The following is a 24064-nucleotide window of genomic DNA, read 5'->3' on the forward strand; positions in this document are numbered from 1 at the left end:
GAAGGGAAGTTCCTGGAACATTTAGAGGCTGCCAGGGTAACTCCCACCCTGTGACCATCCAGATGGCCGGGGCCGAGGACCAGCAGTGACTAGGAAGGAGGGGCTGCCGGGCCCCGGGGCCCCACCTGCAGGGCAGGGGAGGGTGGGCAGGGATTCCGGACCGGAGGATTTGTCGCCTCTGGGCTCCGGGCCTCTGCACCCCGAGAGGCACAGGGACAGACCAAGCTCCAGAACAGTGTCCCCTGTGGGTGAGAAACCAGCCATGTCCCTGTCCAGACACGCTAGAGCGAGCTGGACATGTTTACCCTGGCACGAGGACGGCTAGGACTCGGGCCTCATTCGAATACCTGCAGAGCCGTCATGTGGGAAAGAGGCTTGTTCTGCTTGGAGGCGGGGGCATCACAGGGAGGGAGGGTCTGTCCACCCAGGAAAGACTCCCAGGGCTGCCACACATTCAACAAGACCCCGGCTGTCTGGGGGTGCGCCGTGTGGGTCCCTAGGGGACAGAGTGCTTCGAGGGGCTTGGGCATGGGTGGGAGGGAAGGGGCTGAGGTCCTGCCGTGACGCAGGCCCCACGAAGGGCCGAGCGTTCTCTGGCCGTGCAGGAAGGCAGCAGCAGATGCCCCGCCCCGTGAGAGCCGACCGTGGGGACGGCCCCTCGGGGAGGCATCTACAGGCAGAACGCAGCATCCAGGCCCCAGACGTCAGCTTCAGGGGCTTCGGCTGGGGCCCCTGCATCCCAGGACGTTCTGACACACGTCCCAGCCCACCCGGGAAGCGTGCGGAGGGACGCGGGGAGGGCCGTGGTAGACACAGAGGGCGGCACGTGGGGCCAGGTCGGGCCCAGCAGGCTGCCTCAGGGCCACTGCGTGGGGCGCTGATGTTGCTTCCAAAGACACATGCTGCGTCCGCAAGCCCCGGGTGCGAGCCCTGACACCCCCATGCACACACACGTACATGAGCATACATGCCCACGTGCAGGCACAGTGCACACAGGTACTCCCATGCACACACATGACCGTCTACATACATGCACGTGGGGACTCATGCACAAGCCCACATGCGCACACGTGTGTACATGCTCGAGTACCCACATAATGCACAAACTGGACGGCAAGGAGCTTTCAAGCACTCAAAGTAGGTGTTGGTCAGCTGATTGGTGACATGGATTGTTCTTCCAGAGACTTCTGGGGGAGACAGGCCCCAAGCCCTGGAAGTCGAGGTGAGGCCGACACCCTCGTGTCAACAACTAGACGGCAGGAGAGGCCTGAGTGGCAGAGCCCACGTGGTGGCTATGACAGCTCACAGCATCATTTACCATCTGCCCCAGGCCCCCCCAGCAGGTGCTGTGGGACTAGCGGGGGGAGGGGCGGGGGGGGCCTGGAGGTCCCCTCTCCTCCTCCGCCCCTCCCAGTGACAGAGGAAGGCGGCCGGGCGGCCTCAGGGAGGTGGCACTAACCACAGGTTTTGCTTGGTGGGTCTTTTCAGCGGTTTCCTGTAGCGCGTCAGCAGTGGGGCAGAAGGTGGGGGGCCGTGAGCGACCTTAGGTCTTGGGGAGGGGCCTCCCCCACGTGGGGCTGGTGGCCCTGGGACCACTCCCTAGAGGACAGGACAGCCAGCCCCCTGCAGCCTCCTCCCTCCCGGGCCATGCCCCTCCACCCCGTCTGGGCAGAGGTCGAGTGTGGGAGGTGGGGTGGGCTGCGGGTGGTCTGTGCGGCTTGGGCAGGGCAGGCAGTGACTCCCCTGACAGTGTGAGGACCCTGGAAAGGTTTCGCACGACCCCTTCAGCGGCCAGGGCCTCAAATGTCGGGGGGCACTGCCGTCCTGCCCAGGCAGGGCTGTTTCCGTAGAATCAGGTCACAGAGGAGGTCTCCCTGGGCTCCACCCTGAGCCCTGAACACGAAGGTGGTGGCAGACCCCCCCCAGGACAAGGCCCGAGCCCACCAGGGCCCAGGGCAGCAGGAAGGTGCCCCCGAGCCCCTGTCTTGGGTGCATCTGGAGCTGAGGTTTTGCCTCCCAGGAAGCAGCCTGACCCCGCCTGGTCCCTGGGCTCCACTCGGAGTGCGTGGCCATGGTGACAGGATGTGCCAACCTGGGCGCTGCAGTGTTGAGGGTGACAGTCTAGACCCGGCCGGGGACACTGCCCCGCCTGGCGGTCTCCAGCCTCGCTCACAGGCGCCGTGTGCAGTGTGGTGTGGTCAGCAGGCCCCAGGGGAGGAGACCCACGGCCTGGGGACAGGAGGGCACGCTGCCCACCCCATCGTGGCCGTGTCCCTACTGGCCGTCACTTGCGGGGGAGCAGCCCCCGCCGCCTCCACTCCCCTTGGGGGCCTCGAACCTGGACCCGCCTCCCCTCTGGACCACGGGCTCCGCGCAGCCAGCCCAGCGTGGACGGGACTCACAGCCGGCCATGGGCCACGAGGGACAACAAAGAGGGACTGGGAGCTCGGGGACCCCAGGAGTGTGCCCCTTTCTCCAGCCGACTGCCCGCCCTGTGCCCTGAATCTCTGTCGCCCACCCCCTTGGGACCTCGCTGCTCACCCGTAGGCGGAGCTCCAGGATGGGCCGATGTCAGCAGGGACACGGAGAGAGAAGCCCCGTGGGAAAGAGACCAGACCCTCGCCCGGCTCTGCTGTGCTCGGGGACCCACGTTCTGTGGAGTCTCTGGAGAAGAGGGCGCAGGGGCAGGGCACGTGGACCACGTGACTCCTCGCTGCTCTGTGCTGACCGAGCCTTTCAGAAGGAGAATTCCGGCAACAGGCCTGAGGTGGCTCAAGACTCCAGGAGGCGTGTGCTGAGCATTTGGTGCTGGGCGCGGGGCGCGGGGCACGGGGGCCCGTGCACGTGGGGACACCCATAGCTCTGGACACCACAGCTGAGGGCCGGAGGTGAGCAGGCGGGCTCCAGCCGTCTCCTGCCCTTCCCCCACCCCCACACCTCTGCCTCCCCCTTGCCCGGCTCGCTCGACTCCGTGCACCCCTCCCTTTCAGAGCCAGGCCCGTTGGCTTTGCTCTGGGCACGGGTAACAAGTCCCTGGAAGGCAGAGAAGTCTCAGAACTGAGGTCTCAGCTCACAGCCCCTTTCTGGATCGGCCTCCACGGTGTCCGGCCAAGCTGGGCCCCAGCGCATCTGCTCAGAGACTCGTCTTTTGTAGGACGGCACTGCCAGGGGGCTACCACGGGGGCTGCCATGGGGGCCCCTCCACATGGGCTCCAGAAGAGGCCACGGTTTCAGGGTGTGACAGGGTAGGGACGCACAGACGGACTCCACGGCAGCATCTGTGAACCCTGGGACACAGCAGCCGCCCTGAACCCTCCGTTCCCTCACCGGCTCTGAGGCCAGGTGGGCCCTCGGTGGCTTAGGAAGTATCTGAGGATGTCAGAGGAGCATCTGAACTGCTCACAAGGCCCTCGACTCTCCGGCCAGGGGTGGGTAGCTCCCAGACCTCAGGTGGCCAGACACCTTCCTCTGTGCCAGGCCCTGGTGTTTGTAACGGAGCCCTCCAGAGAATTCTGCGGAGTGGGGCCCGTGGTGCCCAGAGTCTGCCTCCAGTTTCCACTTGGACAGGTCACTGCCCCCTTGCCCAGACTTCACCAGGTCCTTCTGACTCCCCTGTTTCCGCCACCTCTGCCCGCCTGGGTACACTGCCCCCGGGACACACCTGCCCAAGTACACGCCTGCCCATCTGGACACAGCCTTTCTGCTTTCAGGATCTCAGTGTAGGGGTGTCCTCAGCTCCTGCCCACTGCCCTGCCCCCGCCCTCCCGCCCTCCCTGGGCTGGGGCTGGGGCTGGGCCTGGGCTGCCCAGGAAGCTCGCCAAGGTGCTGCTGGCTTCCATGGCCTTGGATTCAGGACCCAAAGTAGGCACCAAACAGAGCAGGTGGCCCCTAGGGGGCTGGACTTGTGGTCCCGCTGTGCTGGGGGACACCCTCTCTCGCCAGTAGACAGAGGGTCAGGTCTTCTCACAAAGGATCCTCGCAGAGGTGCAGGGTGATGCCAAGTAAGCAAAACAAGCCTGAGAAACTGCCGCTCTGCCCGTCGGGAGCGGCACTGAGGCGGCAGCCGCGCCAGGCTGAAGCCAAGTCGGCGCGTGGCTCTGAGGGCGTGGTGAGAACAGCGGCGCTCACTCGGGTGTCAAACCGAAACTTTCCAGTCTTAAGGAAACGAAGTGCTTTTCTTACTTTCAGGATGCTGTGCAGGCTGACGTGAGCGTGCACACACACACACACACACACACACACGTACACTCATGCCCCTCTCGCCCGCACACCCCAGCAACACCTTTACCTTCAAGCACAGTTTCCTCCAGCCCAGCGCGGCCCTGCCTAGCGAGGGCTCTGTGCTCACACGCGGCTCTGCCGGGGGCTGCAACGCTAGAGGCTCCTTCTGTTGCCTGCCCGGGCAGCAGGCTGCTCGGTGAGGAAGGGAAAGGCCGTCCCCTGCCCTCTGCCGGGACCCGGGGGGCTCTGGGCCGGGGAGGTCCGGGTGGGAGGGGGCTGAGCTGCAGATGCGACTGCCTTCCTCCCGGAGCCCACACGGCCAGGGTTCTGCTGGGGAACGCAGTGTGGAGACTCTAGCACACAGAGCACCGCTGACCCTTGGTTTCTTTCTGTCCGGGCAGATCTCTGAAGACCTGGGGAGTGAGAAGTTCTGCGTGGATGCTACCCAGGCGGGCCCCGGCAGCTGGCTCAAGTACATCCGAGTGGCCTGTTCCTGTGACGACCAAAACCTCACCATGTGTCAGATCAATGAGCAGGTAGGTCCGGGCCTGTGCACGGGGGGTTCCCCCTCGGAATTGTCCTTGCGGACGCGGCACCAAGATTGATGGAGGTGCCGTGGTGAGGGGTGGCTGAGCCGCTGCCAGGGACGCCGGCCAAGCCTCGCCCTGCCGTTTGGTGCTGGGCCAGCGCTGGGGAGCTGCCCGTCCCGCGAATGCTCGGCGCAGCCTTGGTCAGAGCCCTTGCAGAGGCTGACGCGGCGTGAGAGCCGAAAAACGGTGGTTTGGGTGAAGCAGGGCGGACGGCGTGGGCAGAATCCCAGCCCACAGGGGCCCACGTCCCCTGCAAGTGCCGCTGCCCATCAGACACGGGAGCGGCGGAGCAGAAACCGCTAACGCGAGAATCACGTCTGTATGGCCCTGCTGAGCCAAGTTCCCCGGCATGGTCGGCGCTGGCCGACCAGAAGCTGCTCGGCTGCGTCCGTGGCCAGGCCGGGCTGAGGCGAGTCCCCCGCCGCCCGGAGCCCCCAGGCATTGCCGCCACGGCCTGACCAGTGGTGAAGGGCACTGGCCTTTTTGTGGCACAAAGTCCAAACTGACAATCATCTTGAGCTGCGTGGTCCTGGCTTGGGCCCGGCCCCACCAGGGCCGAGGGACACCTTCAGTTTGTTCCCAGCCACCGCAGGGGCAAGGACCCCCTTAAGCTCACTTGTAGAGCTCTGTGGCTTGTCCATGTCACGCCCGGACAGACGGCCAGGCCCACACGCGGATCGGGAGAGAGGTGAGGAGTTTCTTCTGACTCCAGACGGCAACGTGACCCTGGTGCAGGTGGCTGCTTCTTTGATTTCCCGAATTGCAAGTTTACAAGTGGCCCCTGGAAACTACGCCCAGGCAGCGGTTGTCATCCTGGGTTCCTCTGGGGTGCCTCCAGCCCCGATCCCCTCCATCAGAGCGGTTGCTTTTGCCCATACTATCTAGGGGGTACACGTGAGATTTCATTTGCAAAAAAAGAGGTTCCATTGCTTTGAAAATGCTTGCGAAGACCACATGACAAAGCGCACGTTCCGACATAGCCTGTGCAAACTGTTAAAAGTGGTTCCAAGGCTCTTGACTTGAGAGAAATAACTTTGCGTAAGAAATTCAGAGAACAAGCGCCAGGGAGGCCCGAGCCAGGGCCGCTGCCGGGGGCTCTCGCATTCGCTCGTCTGCCCGTCTCCGGCCCGGGGCTGAGTCCGGACCAAGCAGTCGCTCTGCGGGACGCAGGCTGGTTCCAGATGGGGGCACGCATCGGCCTCTGCTGCCAGGACTTGGATGGCTTTCAGTTAAACAAAACATTTTGAAAATAACTTTTTCTGATTGCAAAAGGAAAATGAAAAGGAAAAGAAATAAAGCAAAAGAATGATCATAAACATTAGAACAAAACTTAAAGGAAAAAAAAAACCTTTCCTTTCTTGCAGACGAAAGTGAAATCTGAGTGAAGGAGAGTTAGACTTAGGCGTAGGAAGGCGTCCGTCCCACCCGGCCTGAGCTCCGGGCTGCAGGGAGCCTGCGTCCCCGTCTGTGGGGGCTGGGCCAGGGCTGTGCTTTTGTGGGGTATAGACAAGAGTAATGAAGAATCCAGATTGTTTTAATGTAAGAAATAAATGTTTATTAGAACATTCGAACTAAACTTAAGCAGTAAGGTAGGTGTCTTTAATGTGTCTAGCTTTTTAAAAACAAACAGCTGTGTCATCTTCTCAAAGAGATGCCTGTCTTTTAAAAATCTTTATTGTACTAGTACTATTTCAGGGAGGCTTTTCTTTTTTTTTTTTTTTTTTTTTGAGACAGAGTCTCTCTCTGTTGCCCAGGCTAGAGTGAGTGCCATGGCGTCAGCCTAGCTCACAGCAACCTCAAACTCCTGAGCTCAAGGGATCCTCCTGTCTCAGCCTCCCGAGTAGCTGGGACTACAGGCATGCACCACCATGCCCGGCTAATTTTTTCTATATATATTTTTAGCTGTCGATATAATTTCTTTCTATTTTTAGTAGAGATGGGGTCTCGCTCTTGCTCAGGCTGGTCTCAAACTCCTGAGCTCAAATGATCCGCCCACCTCGGCCTCCCAGAGTGCTAGGATTACAGGCATGAGCCACCACGCCCGGCCTGGGGAGGCTTTTCTGTGAGCCACACATGGTCCAAGTGGAATCGATGGCCTCGCAGCCGCTGCCTGTCCACGGTCAGGGACAGGGGCAGAAGTGCTTTCTGCCCGGGCGGAACAGTGATCTGTAACCTGTATCAATTCCGCCGAATTCAGCCCCACCACGACTCATTCCGCAGCTCCGTCCTGGAGTGCAGAACGCAGCTGGCTCTGTTACCTAAACCCGGGACCCCTCACCTGCCAGACACTTCTCTCCAGCACTGCCTCACGGGATTAACGCTCCTGCTTTGGGCCTGGGGACTGAATCAAAGCCACAATGCAGAGGGAATTTGGAACACACATTTAAACAAATGCAACCCCAAAACGGCCCAAAGCAGAGAGAAACTTCTCCACGTGGTGGTGTGTTTCCCACCCCCTCAGCCCTGTGTCGAGACCCTTCCCCTCTGAGGGATAGGAGCCCTCTGCCCCCGGGGGCTCCGTCATACCGTAGCAGGTGACAGCAGGCGTCACAGGGCAACCAACATTCCCGCCAACGCCCCCCAAGGGTGCGCCCCTGAACGTGGTAATCCACACAGCAGTGGCCCCGAAATGCCCAGGAAAGTGGGAACCCACCAGGGCCGGGGGAAACTGGCCCCTCGGGCACAGGCAGGGCAGCGGCAGAGAAGTCGTCGGGCACTGAGCGCCTTGTCCTGAAATCTCAACTTTGAATTTCAGTTATCAAAGGAAAATGAACAATTTGTGAGATGTATTTCCCCTTGAATAATAAGATTTAAATTCTAATAATAATATGAAAAAAACTGCTTTCAGAAACCCGTAGACTCTCAATAAATACTTGTTGGTTAAATGCAACGACTTTTAGAAATACGTCTTTGAAAGGCACATAATAGACTTCGATCTACTTTTTAAATGCTCTCTCGGCGGGACGGCCACGCAGCCTCAGTCCCGGGCCTGGCCATGGAGACGCGGGTTCTGGCAAAGCAACCTATTTTGACCCTGTATGGAGCTGAAATAAAAATGTCCCTGAAATATTAACAATAAAACAAAGATTTTTGAAGACAGGCCTCTCTTTGAGAAGGAAACGCTGTATGATGTCAATGAGGTTTCTCAGGTTTCCGCAATGCCAAGCGTTCTGCCAGGATTGCCCGGCACTTATGAACACATGCACTCACGCGCACACACGCGTGAGCAGCCTCTCCCTTTGTGTCCCCCGAGCGCACGCACCCCCTCCAGTGCAGCACGCACATCGAAGGCGAGGAAACCGCCTCTGAGCGTGCACGCAACCCCGTGGAGTGTGCCAAACGGAGTTCTGCGGGCAGCGCGCTGAGGTCGGACAAGCATGAGCGTCGTTTGAGGTTCAAGACACATGAACTTATCCCGATTTTCAGAAGAGAGAAGAGACGGGGGCAGAAGAGGGTCTCCGCATCCTAAAGAGGAAGTTCTGGAAGCCACAGCCTCACAAGGGAGATGAGCCCTCCTAACAGGCGGAGGAGAGGGGCAGCTCTGAGCTGCACACTCGGGCCGGCGTGCGGACTGGGGACCCGGGCGGGCCGTCAGGACTCGTGCAGACTCAGGAGCCTCCTGGATGGTCCCGCGTCCCTGGAAGAGACCCACACATGGCACAGTGGAGATCGGGGAGTCGTGTCTCCCTCGGCCCCTCCCAGGCCCCCCCTGGCCTTTGCTGCCCGCAGGGTGTCACGCATGCCGACAGGCTCTGGGAGCAGGGGCCACCCCCACGTCCCGCAGGATGCCATGCAGCTAAGGGCTCACTAGCTCATCCTTGGAGCACTCCAGGGAGCCCACCGAACCGGGCAGTGCAGCACCCGCAGGTCTAAGTGGACCACCTGGCCAGGGCTCACTCTCCTCCGGAGCCCACTCGGATGCCCCTGCCCAGCCTCACCTGACGTGGCTGAGACTGCCTTGGGACAGCAGGTCGGCTGATGTGCTCCTGTGCAGCGACTTGGGCTGGGCTGGGGGGACAGCAACATGAGAACAGTGAGTCCCCGGGCTTGGAAAGCTTGGCAACTGCCCTTCGTCTCCCCCAAGACTCCTTCAAGCCAGCCAGCACCTCCTGGTGCCTTGGCCTTGGGATGCAGGTGGCTGGGGGAGAGGTTGGCGCCCCTCCCTTCCAGGCAGGGCTGGCCCAGGCTCCTGCCCCTCTCCGGCTCAGGTCCACAGGGGCTGAGCCATCTTCTCTCAGTCTCGTGCATCACCATGGCCACGGGGCTGCAGAGATGTGCTCACCAGCCACCTGCAGGTCCTAATTTAGGTGACAAGACTCCCGCTCCCGGTGCCTATGGCTCTGGGGGGCCCCAGCCCCAGGAGACTTCGTGAGAAGTGACCTGTCCCGTCACTCTGGCCCTTGGCCCTGGGAAGCACTCCTCTGCCCCTTCCTTGCGGCTCTGGGTCAGGCAGCCCAGCAGCAGTGGAGGCCACACGGGGCCCTGCGTTTCCTCCTGGGCCCGGCCCCGTGGCCTGAAAGGTGACTTGTGGTTTTTCTGTGTGCACAGAGGCCACAGGCCACAGCCAGGGGCATGCCGGGCTTTGGGGCAGCCAGGCTGACTGGAACCAAACCTCCAAGCAGTCGCTGGGGAGACCAAGACCAACACCTTTCCCCCGGGATGTTGGGGGTGGTCCGATCGCAGCCCTAGAGCCTCATTTGACAGCCGAGCGTGTCCAGCTCACCACAGGGTGCTTCCTCTTAGCACCGAGCAGAGGGCAGAGGAAGCGCCCACAGGTGTCTCCGGGCACTTCGGGCGCACGGCCCCTCCCCGACCCCCCCCCCCCCCGTGACGACTCTTTCCCTTTTTGGAAAAGGCAACACGTTCAGGTCACCCCTGGGTGGCTCTTTCTCCTGCAATTATGAGCAAATGAGTTGGTTTGAAATGTTTCAGGAGACAGAGACAGGGTCTGTTCCTGAATTTGTTTTCATGTTAAGAACCAAAACAAGAACTTGGAAGTGAAGTGCCCACAGGAGGAAGCAGGAGGCGGGGAGAGGCCGATTCACTCGCAGCTTCCTTTCTCTTTCTCCCGTCGCCTGGAGAATGTTGGCGGGGGGCTGTCAACTGGCCAGTGGGCTGAGGCTGCTGGGAGGTGGGGCTGGGGTCACAGGCATACTGGGGAGCACGACTCGGGGCTTCGGACCCCTTGACTACCGGCAGCGCCTCTAGTCGAGAAAAGCAGCCCACTCTGTCTGCTGGCCGGGCGTCAGGAAAGCCCAGCACCCGGCACATTTCTCGGGCGGAGCAGAGGGGCTAGGATGCCAGGCCAAGTGGAGCAGGGGAGCCCCTCCTCGGAGCGAGTTCCCCGGAGGCATTTGGTAGGAGATTAGCCAACTGATAGCCAGGCAGCCCCGTGGCGAGGAGAGCCAGCACTTGTTCTTGATGAAAACCTGGTGCTGCCCGGGCCAGAGCACAGCCTGCGGTGAGGCCGTTCTCCTGCTTTCGTTTCCCCGGCCCCGACCCGAGTCCCCGTTTCCTCGTAGGCGTGGGACCTGCCAGGGAGGGGATTCTGAACAGAGGGCACCCAGCATCCGTCGTCCTGCTCTGCCCCACCCGACATTTCCTTATTCCCTTCGCTTTTATCTCCCACAAGTTTTAAAATTAGAAATCATAAATTTGTGATTTGGTCGGTTCAAACGGTAGCCTCCGACAATGAGAGACCATTTTCCGTCTTACGATGGGAAGGGTGAGGGCAGGGGATCCCTTTTAGCAATTCCTAACCGGTGTGAAAAAGACGTCTGAAATGTATCCAGTTTGTTTTGATTCAGAAAACTGTCACATCCCATGGGCCTCTTTGGAGCCAAATGATCCTCCTCTTGGTGAGGAATGAAGCTTAGACGCAGTTGCGCCATCAGATACCTGTGCTAGTCGTTGGTCGGAATCTACAGTCGTTCTTTTCCTTCTGAATCCAATGCAACACTTTCTTAGGAAAAGTTATTTAACAATGATGAAGATAGTGTAACTGCGGACTAATAATTGATATCTCTATAATCCAGATCCAAACTGGACAAATGAGAAAGAGACAAATATATAGAGTTTTGTTTTGTTTTATTAATGTTTGAGCTGCTGGAAAGGTGACCACAGCTAGTAACAAGATGATAAAGACTTAGGCACAAATGAAACTGCCTCAGCAACGCGTGGGAAGAGAGGAACGTGGCAAAGCCCGGGACCCCAGCGTGTCCTTTCCTCCCTCCACTAGAGGAAGGACTGTCTGCATGTCCCCGGAGCCTGCCCAGGGTGCTGAGCCCAGCACCGCTGTGTCCTCGCTCCTGCTCAGAGCTGAGAAAGAGAACCCAAAACCAGGCCCGAGGCAGGCGCAGGGCGAGGAGAACCGGGAGCTCTGCCAGAGTCCCGCGTGCTGCCCGCGCTGTCCCCGCTGGCCCTCGGGGCACGTCCACGGTTGTTTTTTAAACACCAAATGCTCAGCCCCTCAGCCCAGGGCCCTGGGTGTCAACAGCCCCTTCCTAGAGGGAGATGACTCAGAGTCTGGGGCAGCCACAAGCTGAGCTACTCGGTGAGACCAAAGTCCGGGATGTCTGAGGCAGCAGCTGCTTCTTCGGAGGTCCCCGAGAGACAAACGAAAACACGCCCAGGTACCCTCCGTGCAACGTCCTCTCCCAGAAGGACAGGTGAAGGGCAGACGGGGTCACTAGGTGAATTTGCTTTTTAGTTTTAAAGGAATTCAAATTCCACTCGCTGCCTGCAAGTCTGTTGTGAGAAAAGCCTCACGCGCCGCACCAGAGACTGCACGACTCAATTCTGAAACCCAGGACGGTGAGAGATGGAATTTTTTTTCTAAAGAGAAATACACTGAAAGAGATTTCACCTCTTTTATTCAAAGTTCCTTTAAAAGTTTCTTACAGTCGTCAAAGAAAAGAAAAGAGAAAGTAGCCTACAGTTCACTTAATTGAAAAAGACTTATTTATTCCAGGGAGGAGAAAGCAGCATCTGCAGCTTGTGTTCTATCCACGATCTACTCATTTCTACCCGGTATAATCTGGATGGAGTTGTTCATCTATTTAAGTTTTGAAATTTTAAGATTAAGTAGGATTGGAAATTGTGGAATTTAAGTCTTCACATTCAAAAGTAGTATCTGTCCTTTGAATTGATTTGACATTTTAAAAAATGCTTAAGACACTGTAAGGGGACAGTATGCAAAAGCTGACGCCCGTTGTAAATGTGAAACATTTCTTTGTCTTAGAGAATATTGTCGGGGGAAATGACGCTCATTTTCGTAAGAGGCTTGTTCTGAACGAACGGGGCCTGAGCTGCCTCCAGCTTTTTCCAGCAATTTCTCCCCCTGTTGTGGGGAACGCGGCCACTTGCTCCTCCAGTGCTGGGTTTACCTACGCCGGCCGCCCCTTTGTGTCTGGAAAGCGGTAAAACCGGGAGAAAATAGGCAGGGTCACACTGAACACAGCTATGATCCCGACGACCTGTTTCTGGCGCCGTTCACCCGCGTTCAATAAAGTCATTGTTGTCACAAAGAGAACCTGGAGTGTTGAAACAAGGACTTAACTTCAGACCAAGTCTGTTTGGCATCATTATTTTTTAAAGCTGTTTAGAGCAGGTTTATTGGGCTAGTAAACTCAGCTGCTGTTGAGCCGGCTCCCCACCCTCAGCGCCCGAACGGAGGAGAAAATTCCAGCCTGGCTCGGGCAACAGGACTCCAGCACTCAGGCGGGGCTTAAATAAATAGTGGGGCCCGCTACTGTTTAGGAACAGGCACACTTAGATGCTGTCACTTAAACATACGGTTCTTTCTCCTTCCCTGCGGCCACGTGCCCGTCCCTAAGGCAGCTGTTGGGGGCTGGAGGGTGGCAGACTCCGGGTTCGTTTTTCCTCTTGTGAAAATGCCGGCCTCAGTCTACCCGTGAAGCCACCTGGCCCGCGCAGCGAGGGATTAGGAACCGGCTGCGGGAGTTTTTAAGGGGCTGCGCCAACAGCACGCACGGGCCCTGCGGAAGGGCGCGCGGTGCGGCAAACGCGCGATTGCGGCGCCCGGAGCGCGCGCAGACGCCAGGTTCCTACCGCGGCCTTTGTCCCGGGAAGTCCCCCGCCCGCGGACCAGGAACCGACCGGGAACAGCGCGGCCCCGCGTCTGGCTGATCTGGCCTTTTGTGCCACTTGGGACGGTCGTAAAGGCGGCAGCTTTTGTGTGCGCCTCCCGCCGTCGCACAGGCGGGGCGGCCGGGTTTGGGGACGTTTGCGCGACTCCTGTTTCCCTCCGTCCGTCCCCGTTCAGGTGGCGGCAGGTCGGGGAGCCCCGACCCCTCCCCGACCGCGACCGCGAGCAGCACTAACAGCGATTAATTCCGCCTGCGTTTCAAAGTCCCAACTGCCACGGCGCTGCCGCCGCCTGTGTCCTGGGAGCGCCCGGCGGCGCCCTCCTTCTGGGGTCCCGCCGGGGAGGTGGGTGCTCGCGGCTGTGCGCGCGGGACCCTCCCGCCTCCTGGGACGCGCTCCGCACACGGGGGACCTTCCCCTGGCCCGGGGGCCGAGGAACCCGCGGGCGGAGCAGGAGGTCGGGCCGCCCTCGGAGAGGAGAGGGGCAGAGATGGGGTGAGGGGTCTCTGGATTCCCCGAGGCCCTCAAAGGGGAGGGGGGCTGGGCGCCCTCAGAGCCCCGGGGTCAGGGGGTCCCTGGGGGCCCTGGTGAGCCGAGCCTAGGGGCAGAACTGGGGGCGTGTGGGGTCCTCAGAGGAGGGTCCCCGGGAGGCTGGGCGCCCCTAGGAGCCGGTGGGAACCCAGGAGGTCCGGCTGCCCCAGAAGGGGTGGGGGAAGGGAGCAGGTGGCCTTGCAGCTGGAGTGGAGGGGGTGGCCCTCGCAGGAGCATGGAAGTGGCCGCCCCCACCCCCAGCCACCAGGCAGCCTGTCCAGAGGATGCTGGGCCAGCCAGGGTGGGAGCCACTGTGTGACTTTTTAGATATGATGGCACAAAACTGGAGCCTTAATCACGATGGGTCTAGTTGGGGACGTTAACAAGGTCCAGTTGCTACTCTCCATTTTCAAACCTCCTCATTATTTTAGCAACTTGCTTGAGAATAATTGCCAAATAAAATAACTGCTACCCATTCCCGAGGGAATGAGGGAACTTCACTCACCAGCAAGATAGTGCATGCGTGTGTGTTTCTGCTATGTGATGTCAGATGTCACGGCTTCTGCGTGTCCTTTTGTGAGTGTGTTGGTGCCACCCTGGAGTTAGCCGGAAGTGGCGGTTTATGATGGAGCCCACAGCGTTGGGGAGGGGGAGGCAGCGTGCTGAGCTCGTCTCTGGAGAGCCAGGGCCGGCCTCGAGGGAGCCTGGCCTGACACGGGCTGGCCAGTGGGGACGGGAGTGTCGCCCACAGCAAGGACGGCCACCTGCCCTCAGTCCCTGGGAGCCTCCCCTTTCTGAGTCTAGACCAGCCCTTTTCCTTGCAGGAGCCCGAGCTCCAGGCCTCCCAGGGGCAGGTGTGCTCCTCCCGGGTCCCTGTGGCCTCCCAGCCAGTCCTCTGGCCAGACCCTTGCGTTCCTGGCAGCTCTGTGGCCACTGTCGTCAGCATGCAGTCAGACACTCATGTGCCGGGGTGGGTAGCGATCGCCCTGAGAGAAATGCTCCCCCCCGTCCAGCAGCTCCAGACCCAAGACACCCTTCCTAGGGCTCCCCTTCCTGAACTGCCCCAGACGGCCCGGCCTCCCCTTCCTGAGCTGTCGTTTTCTTCCCCTGGACCCCACGTCAACAACCCCAGGGTGACTTTCTTGTTTCAGGAGACACGTTGGCACGCTACAGCTGACATGGCTCAGAGCAGTGCTGCTCAGAGCTGGACACCCCCAGTGCAGTGCCCTTCGACCCCAGGTTTCACTCCAGACTGAAGAATGTACCCCGAGCCTGTCCGTTCTCAGGGTGTCCCCATCTCAGACCCTGGCCTCGGGGTTCGGCTGCCGGGCAGCAAGCCTGCAGCAGGCACTCACCCCTGCCCCCCACTTCCCTGCCCTGTGACCCGACCCACCGCCAGGGCCCGGCTCTCGCCACTTTCAGAAACAACCAAATTCACTCTACACGCCAAGCTCCCCCCACGGCCGCCCAGCCCGGCAGCGGAGTGTCTCACTCACACAAACCTTAGGGAAGGAAACTCGAGCGCCGACCCGGCTGCACTGCTGAAGACAGAGCGGCTCCTGCTGAGTGTCCCCCGGGACACTCCCTGGTTGGGAACTTTGATGGGGACCCTCACCTATTTAATGTCGCACCCCCTTTATGAAATTCCAAAACTGGATAAAATAAATTTAAAAGGGACTCCGTTCCTTTTGAGCACATTCTGCAGAAGTGCCAGAGGGGACCCTCTTAGCGGCAGTCAGAAGACAGGTCGGGGGTGGGCGCGCAGGGCTGGGTGTGCGCAGAGAGACCCTCCGCGGGCACCGGCGAACAGCAGCGCTCACCTCTCCCTCTGGTCTCTCCCTCTAGATTTACTATAAAGTCATTAAGGACGTCGAGCCGGGCGAGGAGCTGCTGGTGCACGTGAAGGACGGCGTCTACCCGCTGGGCGCCGTGCCGCCCGGTCTGGACGGTAAGCCCCTCCCACGCGCAGCCCGGGGAGCCCCCGCCCCACCCGGGGGGACCCAGGGGCTCCCACCGCTTCGTGCCTGTTTGTAGCCGGTGGCTGTGCCGGGGCTTCGCAGCAGGAAAAGCAGCCCTGGGCACCTCCACCTACAGGCCTCCTCTCTCCCTCCTCGGGGCGTAGGAGTTTTACCCTGAATTTAAGAAGGGTTTCTGGCAAGGAGGTGAAGCGATACCATGTTGAATTACGTCTCTGCGGTGTTAGAATCCGAGGTGAATTATTTTAAAGCTATATTGTTATCAGCTGCAGCATACTTTGCTCTTCCCGGTACTTAAACCAACAAATGAAAGGCACGAAATCAGTTTTGTAGCTTGGAGGCGTTTCCGACCGCCCCGACCTCTCCGTGGTGTGAGAAGTTTCAGTTTTATTTAAGAGGAAGGCGATGGCATATATATCTTTTGAAGCGAAGTGCATCTGGAGATCGCAGTCCAGGAGCAATGTTGGACGTTTACTCGGCAGGAGGGAAAACGTGGGAGCTGGGGCGGGTCTCGTGGTGGTGGACAGTCACCAAGTTCTTCCGCACGGGGCTGCGCGGAGCCTTCGCCATGTCCCTTCCTCCTGGTTTCTGTCGCGGTGTCTGCTGAGCAGGGTGTGGCCGGTGGGTCGCTCTACACCAAGCACACTGAGAGGGTGCGGGGAACAGTGCGGCCTCACAGCTTCTCTGAGATAAAGACTTATTTCCCTCCCCCCACCCTGTGGACCGGAAGGCTCCGTGGGCCGTGCAGGACTGAGCCCCGCTGAGCAGGTGGCTGCAGGGGTCACGTCCAGCTTCTCTTCTTTGGACGAGCGCCCCGCGTGAGCAGAGCAGCGGCCTCCCCTTCCAGCGGTTTCCGCGCTGGTGACTCCTGCTCGTGCTGGAGGAAGGCGGGAGGGCGGAGTTTTCCTTCGTGCCCCTGCCGTCTTGCCGGCACGCCAAGACTCACGATCACTCACTGCACGTTCCCCCGAGGACCCAGTCTCATTTCACGGGGAAGGAGTGGCGTTGCCTCGGCCAGGAAGCCGGCCCTGGCATTAGCAGGGAGGCTGAGACCAGACGCAGGAACTCTGCCTTAATTGACCTTTTTGGTTGCCTGGTGTGGCCCAGAGTCAGGGTCCTTCCTTCCTGCGACCGCACTTCACGTCCCTGAGCCGTCCGACAGGAAATCGCCGCAGAAGGACAGTTTCATGAGCCGGCTCCTATCTGTACTCTCCTCTGAAGTTTGGTTTTAATTAGGCCGTTGAGAAAAGAAAAATAAATTGCCGAGATCTGGGCAGCAGGGGGGGGCGAGGTCTCATTTTCCTTAAAATAATTGTTGAAAAGACCCGTGCGTCTTGGATAACCCGGGAGAGCGCCAAAGACAAATCTGCCCGGCTCGCGGAGAGTGCTTGACCATGGAATTTCATTTGTGTAATGAAATTTCTTTCTTCCAAAAGGTTTTTTTTTTTTTTTTTAAATAAAATCTCAATTCCTGCTCGCCACCCTGCTCCAACCCTTGATATTAAATAACCTAAGTCTACATTTTCCTGATAATCTATCAGACGTTTGCGGGCTAATTGCTTTCTACACATAATAGTCCATCATCAAACATTTGACTTTTCCTGCCCTTTTCTGTCAAGATCATGCCTCCACGGCAGCCGCTCCCCCACCCCCCAGTTAAACTCTGAATCGCACAGAAAGAAAATGCAAAAATGTTCCTCACTAAGATAATTATCATAAAAATCTTTTATCCAGACCCCAGCCGAATGGAGCCAGCCCCTTATCACGGCAGGGATTTGGAGCAGGCTCTTGGGCTCTGTTGAGCCTCCAGTCTGGGAGATTAGCATGCAGATGCCACATAATTGCAAACCCCTCAGCTCTCCCGGGCCATTAGGCACTGATGTATTTTTCTGTTACGTTCCTGCTCTGCCCTGAAAGTTGCTGATGCAACTCGAGACAGACAGGAGAGGCACAGGTCTGACAACCGCGGCTGGCCGCGCCGTGTGGCTTGAGTTGGCTGCAGGCAGGAGGCAGAGCGAGAGCCCCAGCCCGCGCCCCTGGCCAGACTCCGGTGTGGAGGGTTGGTTTCCAGCCACTGGTTTTTGTGCTTGGCCGGGGACTGTGCCCAGGTATGGCGGACGACACAAGAGCCTGCTGCCAGCCCACGGGGCAGAGCAGAGCAGAGCATGTGGCCGCAGCTCTGCAAAGAAACGCAAGGCCAACTCTCGCCCAAGAGATGCGGACCGGAGGGAAGCCACGTTCAGATCCCTCCTGGCGACGGATTTTGTGTTTACGCTACAATGGAGAGGGGGGAAGAGTTCTCTTGCGAGAGAACTTCTCGCTCTTGGGAGAAAACGAAGAAAATCGTTTCCATCCAAATGTGCTTTGCTTTTTAGAAAGGTTCGGAATGACTTGCTTTTCCTCTCTGCAAGGGAGGTGGAGAGGGTGCGGTGAGTGCGCTCTGTGCAGGCGTGAGGGACAGGGACAGTGCGCTAGGACGCAGTTCCATGTTGCGACACAGCAGATTCTGTCAGTATTTCTTTACAACAGAAATTTCCTGTGCTGGGAAAACGCAAATGCCATGGGCTGTGCCCGCCCTTCCCGCCCGCTCCCGTGGCCCCGGGCTGTGTTCAGGGCGGCCTACCTGCCTGGAGGACACTGGGGAGACACGTCCACACCGCTCGCCACTGGCCTGTCCTCCGTCCTCAGCTCTGTCCTTTGCCGGGGGCACGCTTGAGTCCGTGCAGTGAAGGGGCAGAGGAGAGGGGGCCACGTTCGTCACCAGAGTCGGTTCCATCACCTCCAGGGCACCCTCGCATGCCGTCGGAGTGAAAATCAGACTGACTTCTCGTTTGAAATCCAAAAATTTTCATTTTAAGTCCAAATTCTAAATGAGAACTGGGAAAATGAGTTGGTCAGTCAGTGGTTGTGTGGGTGGGGCTGGCATTTCTTCTTGTCTTTGTTTCCAAATTCCAACTTCTATGATTGTTCTTCGTTGGGTCCAGAGAGAGTAAAACAAAAATTGGCATTTCTAACTTAACCACGATGCTGGTGGGAGGCCCCATCTCAGCCTCCTTGCAGCCCGGGGAGTTGGAATAAGCCCACGAGTGGCTTTAAGGGGCCTGCGGTTGGCTCCGTCCTGAGATGGTGTTCTTAGCACTCGGGACTCGCTCCCTACTGAAAATCCAAATTTCTCAAAACAAGGAAGGGCTGTGGAGGGGCTGAGGGTGAGCACCCCGCGTGCGGGCTCTCTCACCTTGCTTTTCTCGCAACCCCCAGTGGGAAATCGGGCCCTGCCCGCCTTGCTTCGGGGGCCCCAAATGGTTGGGACTCAAGACTGACTGTTCTGCCTCTTCCTCGTGCAAATTCATCAGTCTCTCCCAGCCTCAGTTTACCTGCTCTGAAGCAGCATACAAACACTGCAGTGCCTACCTGGGTGCCCCTGCACTGGTGCAAGGCTTGCGTGCGTGAATCCTGCTGAGCTCCTAGGACAGGGCCTGCCACACGGGCATTCCCAGTAGCCTCGGGAGTTAGCGTGGCCACTCCGTGTTTTCCTGGTAGACGCTCGTCCTAAAAAGCGTTTGCAGCTTGCGTTACATTTCAAGGGCAGCGTTTCATAGACTCATAGCGTGTTTGTTTATTGCCCGTGTCCTCCCCGTGCCACGTGTCACGTGGAGGTTCCTCCTGGCACCCAAGGGTGAGTCCAGCCCCGGAGGGGTTTGGTTTGCCGGGCAGGTGTCTGGGCAGCTCCGCTGCGGCCTTGGAGACGTCTGCATGGGGCCTTCCAGGGCGGGAGGCCAGGGCTGGGGTGTGGGGTCCACAGGTCCTGGGCGTCCTGCCGCTTTTCTCCCTTCAGCGTCTTGTTTTCTCCCATACGAGAGCTTTCCGGAGGCTCAGGTCGGCGAGCAGGGCCAGGGCGCCTGGACTCGGCTGATAATTAGATCACGGTGTTTGGTACATTGTGACCAGCAGTGGTGCCTGCCCAGTCGACCCCAAACACACAGATGTCCAGGGCTCCTCTCCGCCTGGCAGCCCTTCCATATATTTACCGCTGTCCAAAGACGTGACCGAGAGTCACATCTGGCCAGCGTTCGGGTTTCCAAGTGGCGTCATCCTGTGTGCTTGGCCTCAGCGTATCAGAGCCGGGACCCTGTGTGAGTCTCCACCTGGGGCCTCTTTGAGTGGGGCTGGGGGGCTCTGAGCACCCACCGTCAGGGGTGCTGGGTGTGACCCAGGCCAGATATGGAGAACAGCTCTTGGGCACAGGAACCTTTCAGGCACCAAGGAGGTGACGCTTCCTGGTAACGCCTGTGCTGCCCAGGCTGCAAAGTGGCCCACCCTCTGCTTAGGACTCTGAAATGATCCGTGGTTGCCATGGTCCCTCTGACACGGGGAGAGGGACAGCAGGTGACACCCTTTTCCGTCTGCCCCCCATGCCCTGCCTCCCAGCCTCTATACCCACGGTTCAGGCCTTTTCTGCCAATGTTCAGGCCAAGTTAATCAGGCTCTTCTCCATGCTGGGCACCAGGCCAGTCCTGGCAGGCACACACCCAAACACACATTCACACGTGCACACAAACGCACACGAACACATTCACACAGAAAATGCACATTACCACATGTACAGATATTCTCCCATAACATACACACGTTCACACACAAACGTGTGCACATATTCATGCATGCACAGCTGCACACACATTGGCACATACAAACACGTGTGCACACAGTGTGCATGTTCACACGCATAACATTCACATGCACAGATGTGCATGTAAAAACACAGCCACCCATGTACACAAACATAAATACATAGCATGTACACATGCATATATAACATACAAGTGCACACATGTACACAGAAACACATGTGCATTCACTTGAGCAAAGTATGCACATATGTGAACACACAAATGTGCTATACCCAAACATGCAGGCATACTTGCACACAGGCACACACAAGCCACACGTGTGCAAGTGTGGAAATATGCCAATGCATACAAACATTGATACATGTATGCACATCCAGAAGCACGCACACACAGTCATATACATGCACATGAGTACACACGCGCTCACACAGATACAGGTGTAAGTGCGCAGACACACACATTCACACACATGCACAAACATGGACGCAGATATGCGGCAGTATGCACGCTCATGCAGATACATTTGCATGTGCAAGATAGCTGCACGCTCGTACATAGATGCACACATGCATTTACACACTGGTGCACATGCCCACACGTGCACAGAAGCACACTATGCATGTTCCGTTCATCTGGGCAAAGCTGCTCTCTTTCCAGACCAGGTGGGACACAGGGTCTTGTGGGGGGGCCGCTCTGGGTGGGACGCTGCTGTTCAGTGGCGCAGGCAGGGGGCCGCATGGGCCCAGAGGCCCCCCCCCCAGGATGACAGCTCCAGGCCGATTGTTTGGCTTGGCACCGTGGTCAGGATGCTGCCTCATAAACGTAATAATAGCTGCCCCCCTTTAATTTGTTTGACCTTGATGACAATAATTTATTATATGCATTGGAGCTCAGTCGTCCTTTTTCTCCTAATTCATAAACAAAGCACTTGGCCGGGCTTCCTTCTACACTCCCAAGTGTGGGGCCCCCTCAGCCCGCCATGGCCGCCTGAGACAAAGGCAGGGCCTGGGTGTAGCTCAGTGTCCCCATGAGGCCCTGATCATGTCCTTGGGCACTGCCCAGGGCTCGTCCCTGTGGTCCGCAGGCCCGGGGGCAGCCCTGGGGGGTCAGGACAAGGGCGGGAGGGAGGCAGAGCAGGAACGCCCACCACCTTGTCCTCTCCCTTGCAGAGGAGCCCACGTTCCGCTGTGACGAGTGTGACGAGCTCTTCCAGTCCAAGGTGGACCTGCGGCGCCACAAGAAGTACGCGTGCGGCTCGGTGGGGGCCGCACTCTACGAGGGCCTGGCGGAGGAGCTCAAGCCCGAGGGCCTGGGCAGCGGGGGCGGCGGCGGCCAGTCCCACGAGTGCAAGGACTGCGAGCGGATGTTCCCAAACAAGTACAGGTGCCGCCCTGCGGGTGCCCGCGCCCCTCCCCCCTCCCTGGCTGGCCCTGGGTCCCCGGCCCCACCCACCCTGACAGGCAGGGCTCCAGAGAAATGTGCCCGGCTCACTCAGCAGGTGTCCTCTGGCCCCCAGGAAGATCTCTGAGTCACCCGATCAAGATGCCTCTGGCCCGTGGTCCTGCATAGTCAGGGCTGCTTTGTGGAAACAACTAGAACAGAGCAAAACACAGGCCAGACCCTGGGAGTTGCAGCTGCCAAGCACCCAGCTACTTCTGGAATAAGGTCCGGGATAGGACCTCACTCTCTGGACACGAGAGCAGCTCCTTCTCAGATAGTGGGCAGGAGTGGGAAGGGGTCACCCAGGGCTCCCCTGGTCCCCACAGGGTGGCAGCCACCTGTCAGAGCAGAAGCGTCACAGACGGGAGCCGGTCCACCGGGCCCTCCCCACCCCAAGGCCAGGCAGGAGTGTGGACCTGGGGCCTGGGGGGGCTTGGGCACCTGTGCACCCTCCCGGGAGAGCTGGGCTCCTCGGCCGTGTGGGCGTGAAGCCAGGACATGCAGCCCCGGGGCCCCGCAGCCAGGGCAGCCTTTCCCACATGGGCCCGTCCTCCCGAGGCTGCGAACTCCCTCCAGGACAGCCGGCAGAGCCAGAGCGGAACCCCATCAGGCCCCTAACCGGCTGTGTGATTGCTGGGGACGCACCGCCTCCCTCCACGGCCCCCCTGGGGACCGCAAATCCTCCACCCTGAACAGATGACTGAGAAAATAAGTGTTTGGGCAAATCCCGACTGGGGGCCTACACAGCGAGCACCGCTCAAGAGGGTCCGTGTTTTCTTTACATAAACACATAAATCACAATTAACAACAGGGAAAAAGATACAATCTCCCGATGCTCGAGAGCAGGCGTTTCTGATCTGAATGGATGGCTGGGCCCGTAATTAACGGGCCGTGATATATTACTGCTTTGCTCATGAAGATTAACAGTCGTCCCCGGGACAGAGGAGAGGCAGGGTGTCCCCGGAGAGGCGGGGTCGGAGCTGCTGGCTCGTCCAAGTGGAGCGGCCCGAGCAGCTGTGCTCCACACCGTCCCACGTCCCGGGGAGACACCCTCGTGACTCCCCCGCGGCCCTGCGCCTGCCTGGCTCGGCTGCGGCCACCCCCACCGTGGGGCTTGCCACAGTGTTGAGACCTCTGGACCCCTTATCTCTCAGGCCCAAGCTTGTCCCCAGCTCAGGAACAACCTGAGGGCAGCCAGGGCCAGGGGCAGGGTCGGCGCCGCCTGCAGCCCCGGGGTGGTCTCGGCTAAGGGCTCTAGCTCTGTCCAGGGGGTGCCCCTGAGGTCACGCAGACCGTGGGAGGGGGAAGGAAAGGGCTCCTCATCTGACACGGGGGGATTCTCTGCCCCCCTGGCCAATCCAGAGAGATGCCAGCACACGCCCTCGTCCCCCAGTGGTGTGGCGGGGGCTTCGAGGGGCCGCTCAGAACAAGCCACGTGGGGCTGGGTCCCCCGGGCAGAAGGCCGAAAGTGACCCCGTCCTCTGTGCACAGCTTGGAGCAGCACATGGTCGTCCACACAGAGGAGCGCGAGTACAAGTGTGACCAGTGTCCCAAGGCCTTCAACTGGAAGTCCAACCTCATCCGCCACCAGATGTCCCACGACAGCGGCAAGCGCTTCGAGTGTGAAAACTGTGTGAAGGTAACGTGCCCATGTGCGCCCGCCGCTGCCGTGCGCCCTGCCCTGATGCTGCGGGAGGCTGCGGACGGTGCAGGAGCCCGTCCTGCGGCAGCCCTGCCGTGAGAACGCGGATGGGTTAGAGGCCCCTGAGGTCACGCGGGTCCTTCCGTTCCACTGGGAATGGAGGGGAGTCTCAGGGAAGGTCGTGTCGCACAGCTGGGAAGGATCAGGGCCAGGAGCAGAGCCCGGGTCGTCTCCCGGGCAGGGGCTTGTCCCGCTGCCCATGGGGAAGGAGGCGGCCGGCAGGGGTGAGCCTCCCCGCCCAGCCCTCGTGGGTCGTAGCCGCTCAGCCTAAAAACGCTTTCTGCACCGTGTTGTGTACAGCCTCGTGGTGGTTTTCTGAGGAGCCGTGGGGGAGACTGGGGCAGGGGGAGGCTCGGTGGCTCACCTGAGACCTCAGCAGGTCATTGCCAGGACAGACACCTGTCCCCTCCCGCCCGTGCAGAGGGCAGAGAGCCGCTGAGACAGGCAGGGCCCCGCGGTCACGGCTCCAGTCCAGTGGCCGGAACCAGGCCAGGGGCGGTGTCCAGCCAGGGCGCGAGCCAATGGCACCTGCCCCCCCCAGGTGTTCACGGACCCCAGCAACCTGCAGCGGCACATTCGCTCACAGCACGTGGGCGCGCGGGCCCACGCCTGCCCGGACTGCGGGAAGACCTTCGCCACGTCCTCCGGCCTGAAGCAGCACAAGCACATCCACAGCACGGTCAAGCCCTTCATATGTAAGTTGCCCCCAGCCCGGCACCCGCCGGCCCCTCGATGTGTGGGCCTGACCCGGGGGGCCCTGTTTGTCCAGAAAACACCGTGGCAGGTTCTGCCGCCTCTGCCACCTGCAGCCTGGCCCCGGCAGCTCTCCCAGGGCCACCCTCCCGCCTCTGCCCCCTGGCACCCCGA

General features: G+C 59.6%; 1 protein-coding gene across 1 annotated transcript in view; it reads left to right on the forward strand.

The window, feature by feature from the left end:
* The window catches only part of PRDM16 (PR/SET domain 16), a 212621-nt gene that overhangs the window by 164486 nt on the left and 24071 nt on the right, over positions 1-24064 (forward strand). Inside the window, exons 5-9 of the mRNA XM_069477528.1 lie at positions 4623-4757; positions 15294-15396; positions 21225-21438; positions 22987-23134; positions 23739-23892. Coding sequence (XP_069333629.1) covers positions 4623-4757; positions 15294-15396; positions 21225-21438; positions 22987-23134; positions 23739-23892 — 754 coding nt within the window. The remainder of the gene's footprint in view (positions 1-4622; positions 4758-15293; positions 15397-21224; positions 21439-22986; positions 23135-23738; positions 23893-24064) is intronic.

Source organism: Eulemur rufifrons, chromosome 8 (genome assembly GCF_041146395.1).
Source record: "Eulemur rufifrons isolate Redbay chromosome 8, OSU_ERuf_1, whole genome shotgun sequence".
NCBI lineage: Eukaryota > Metazoa > Chordata > Mammalia > Primates > Lemuridae > Eulemur > Eulemur rufifrons.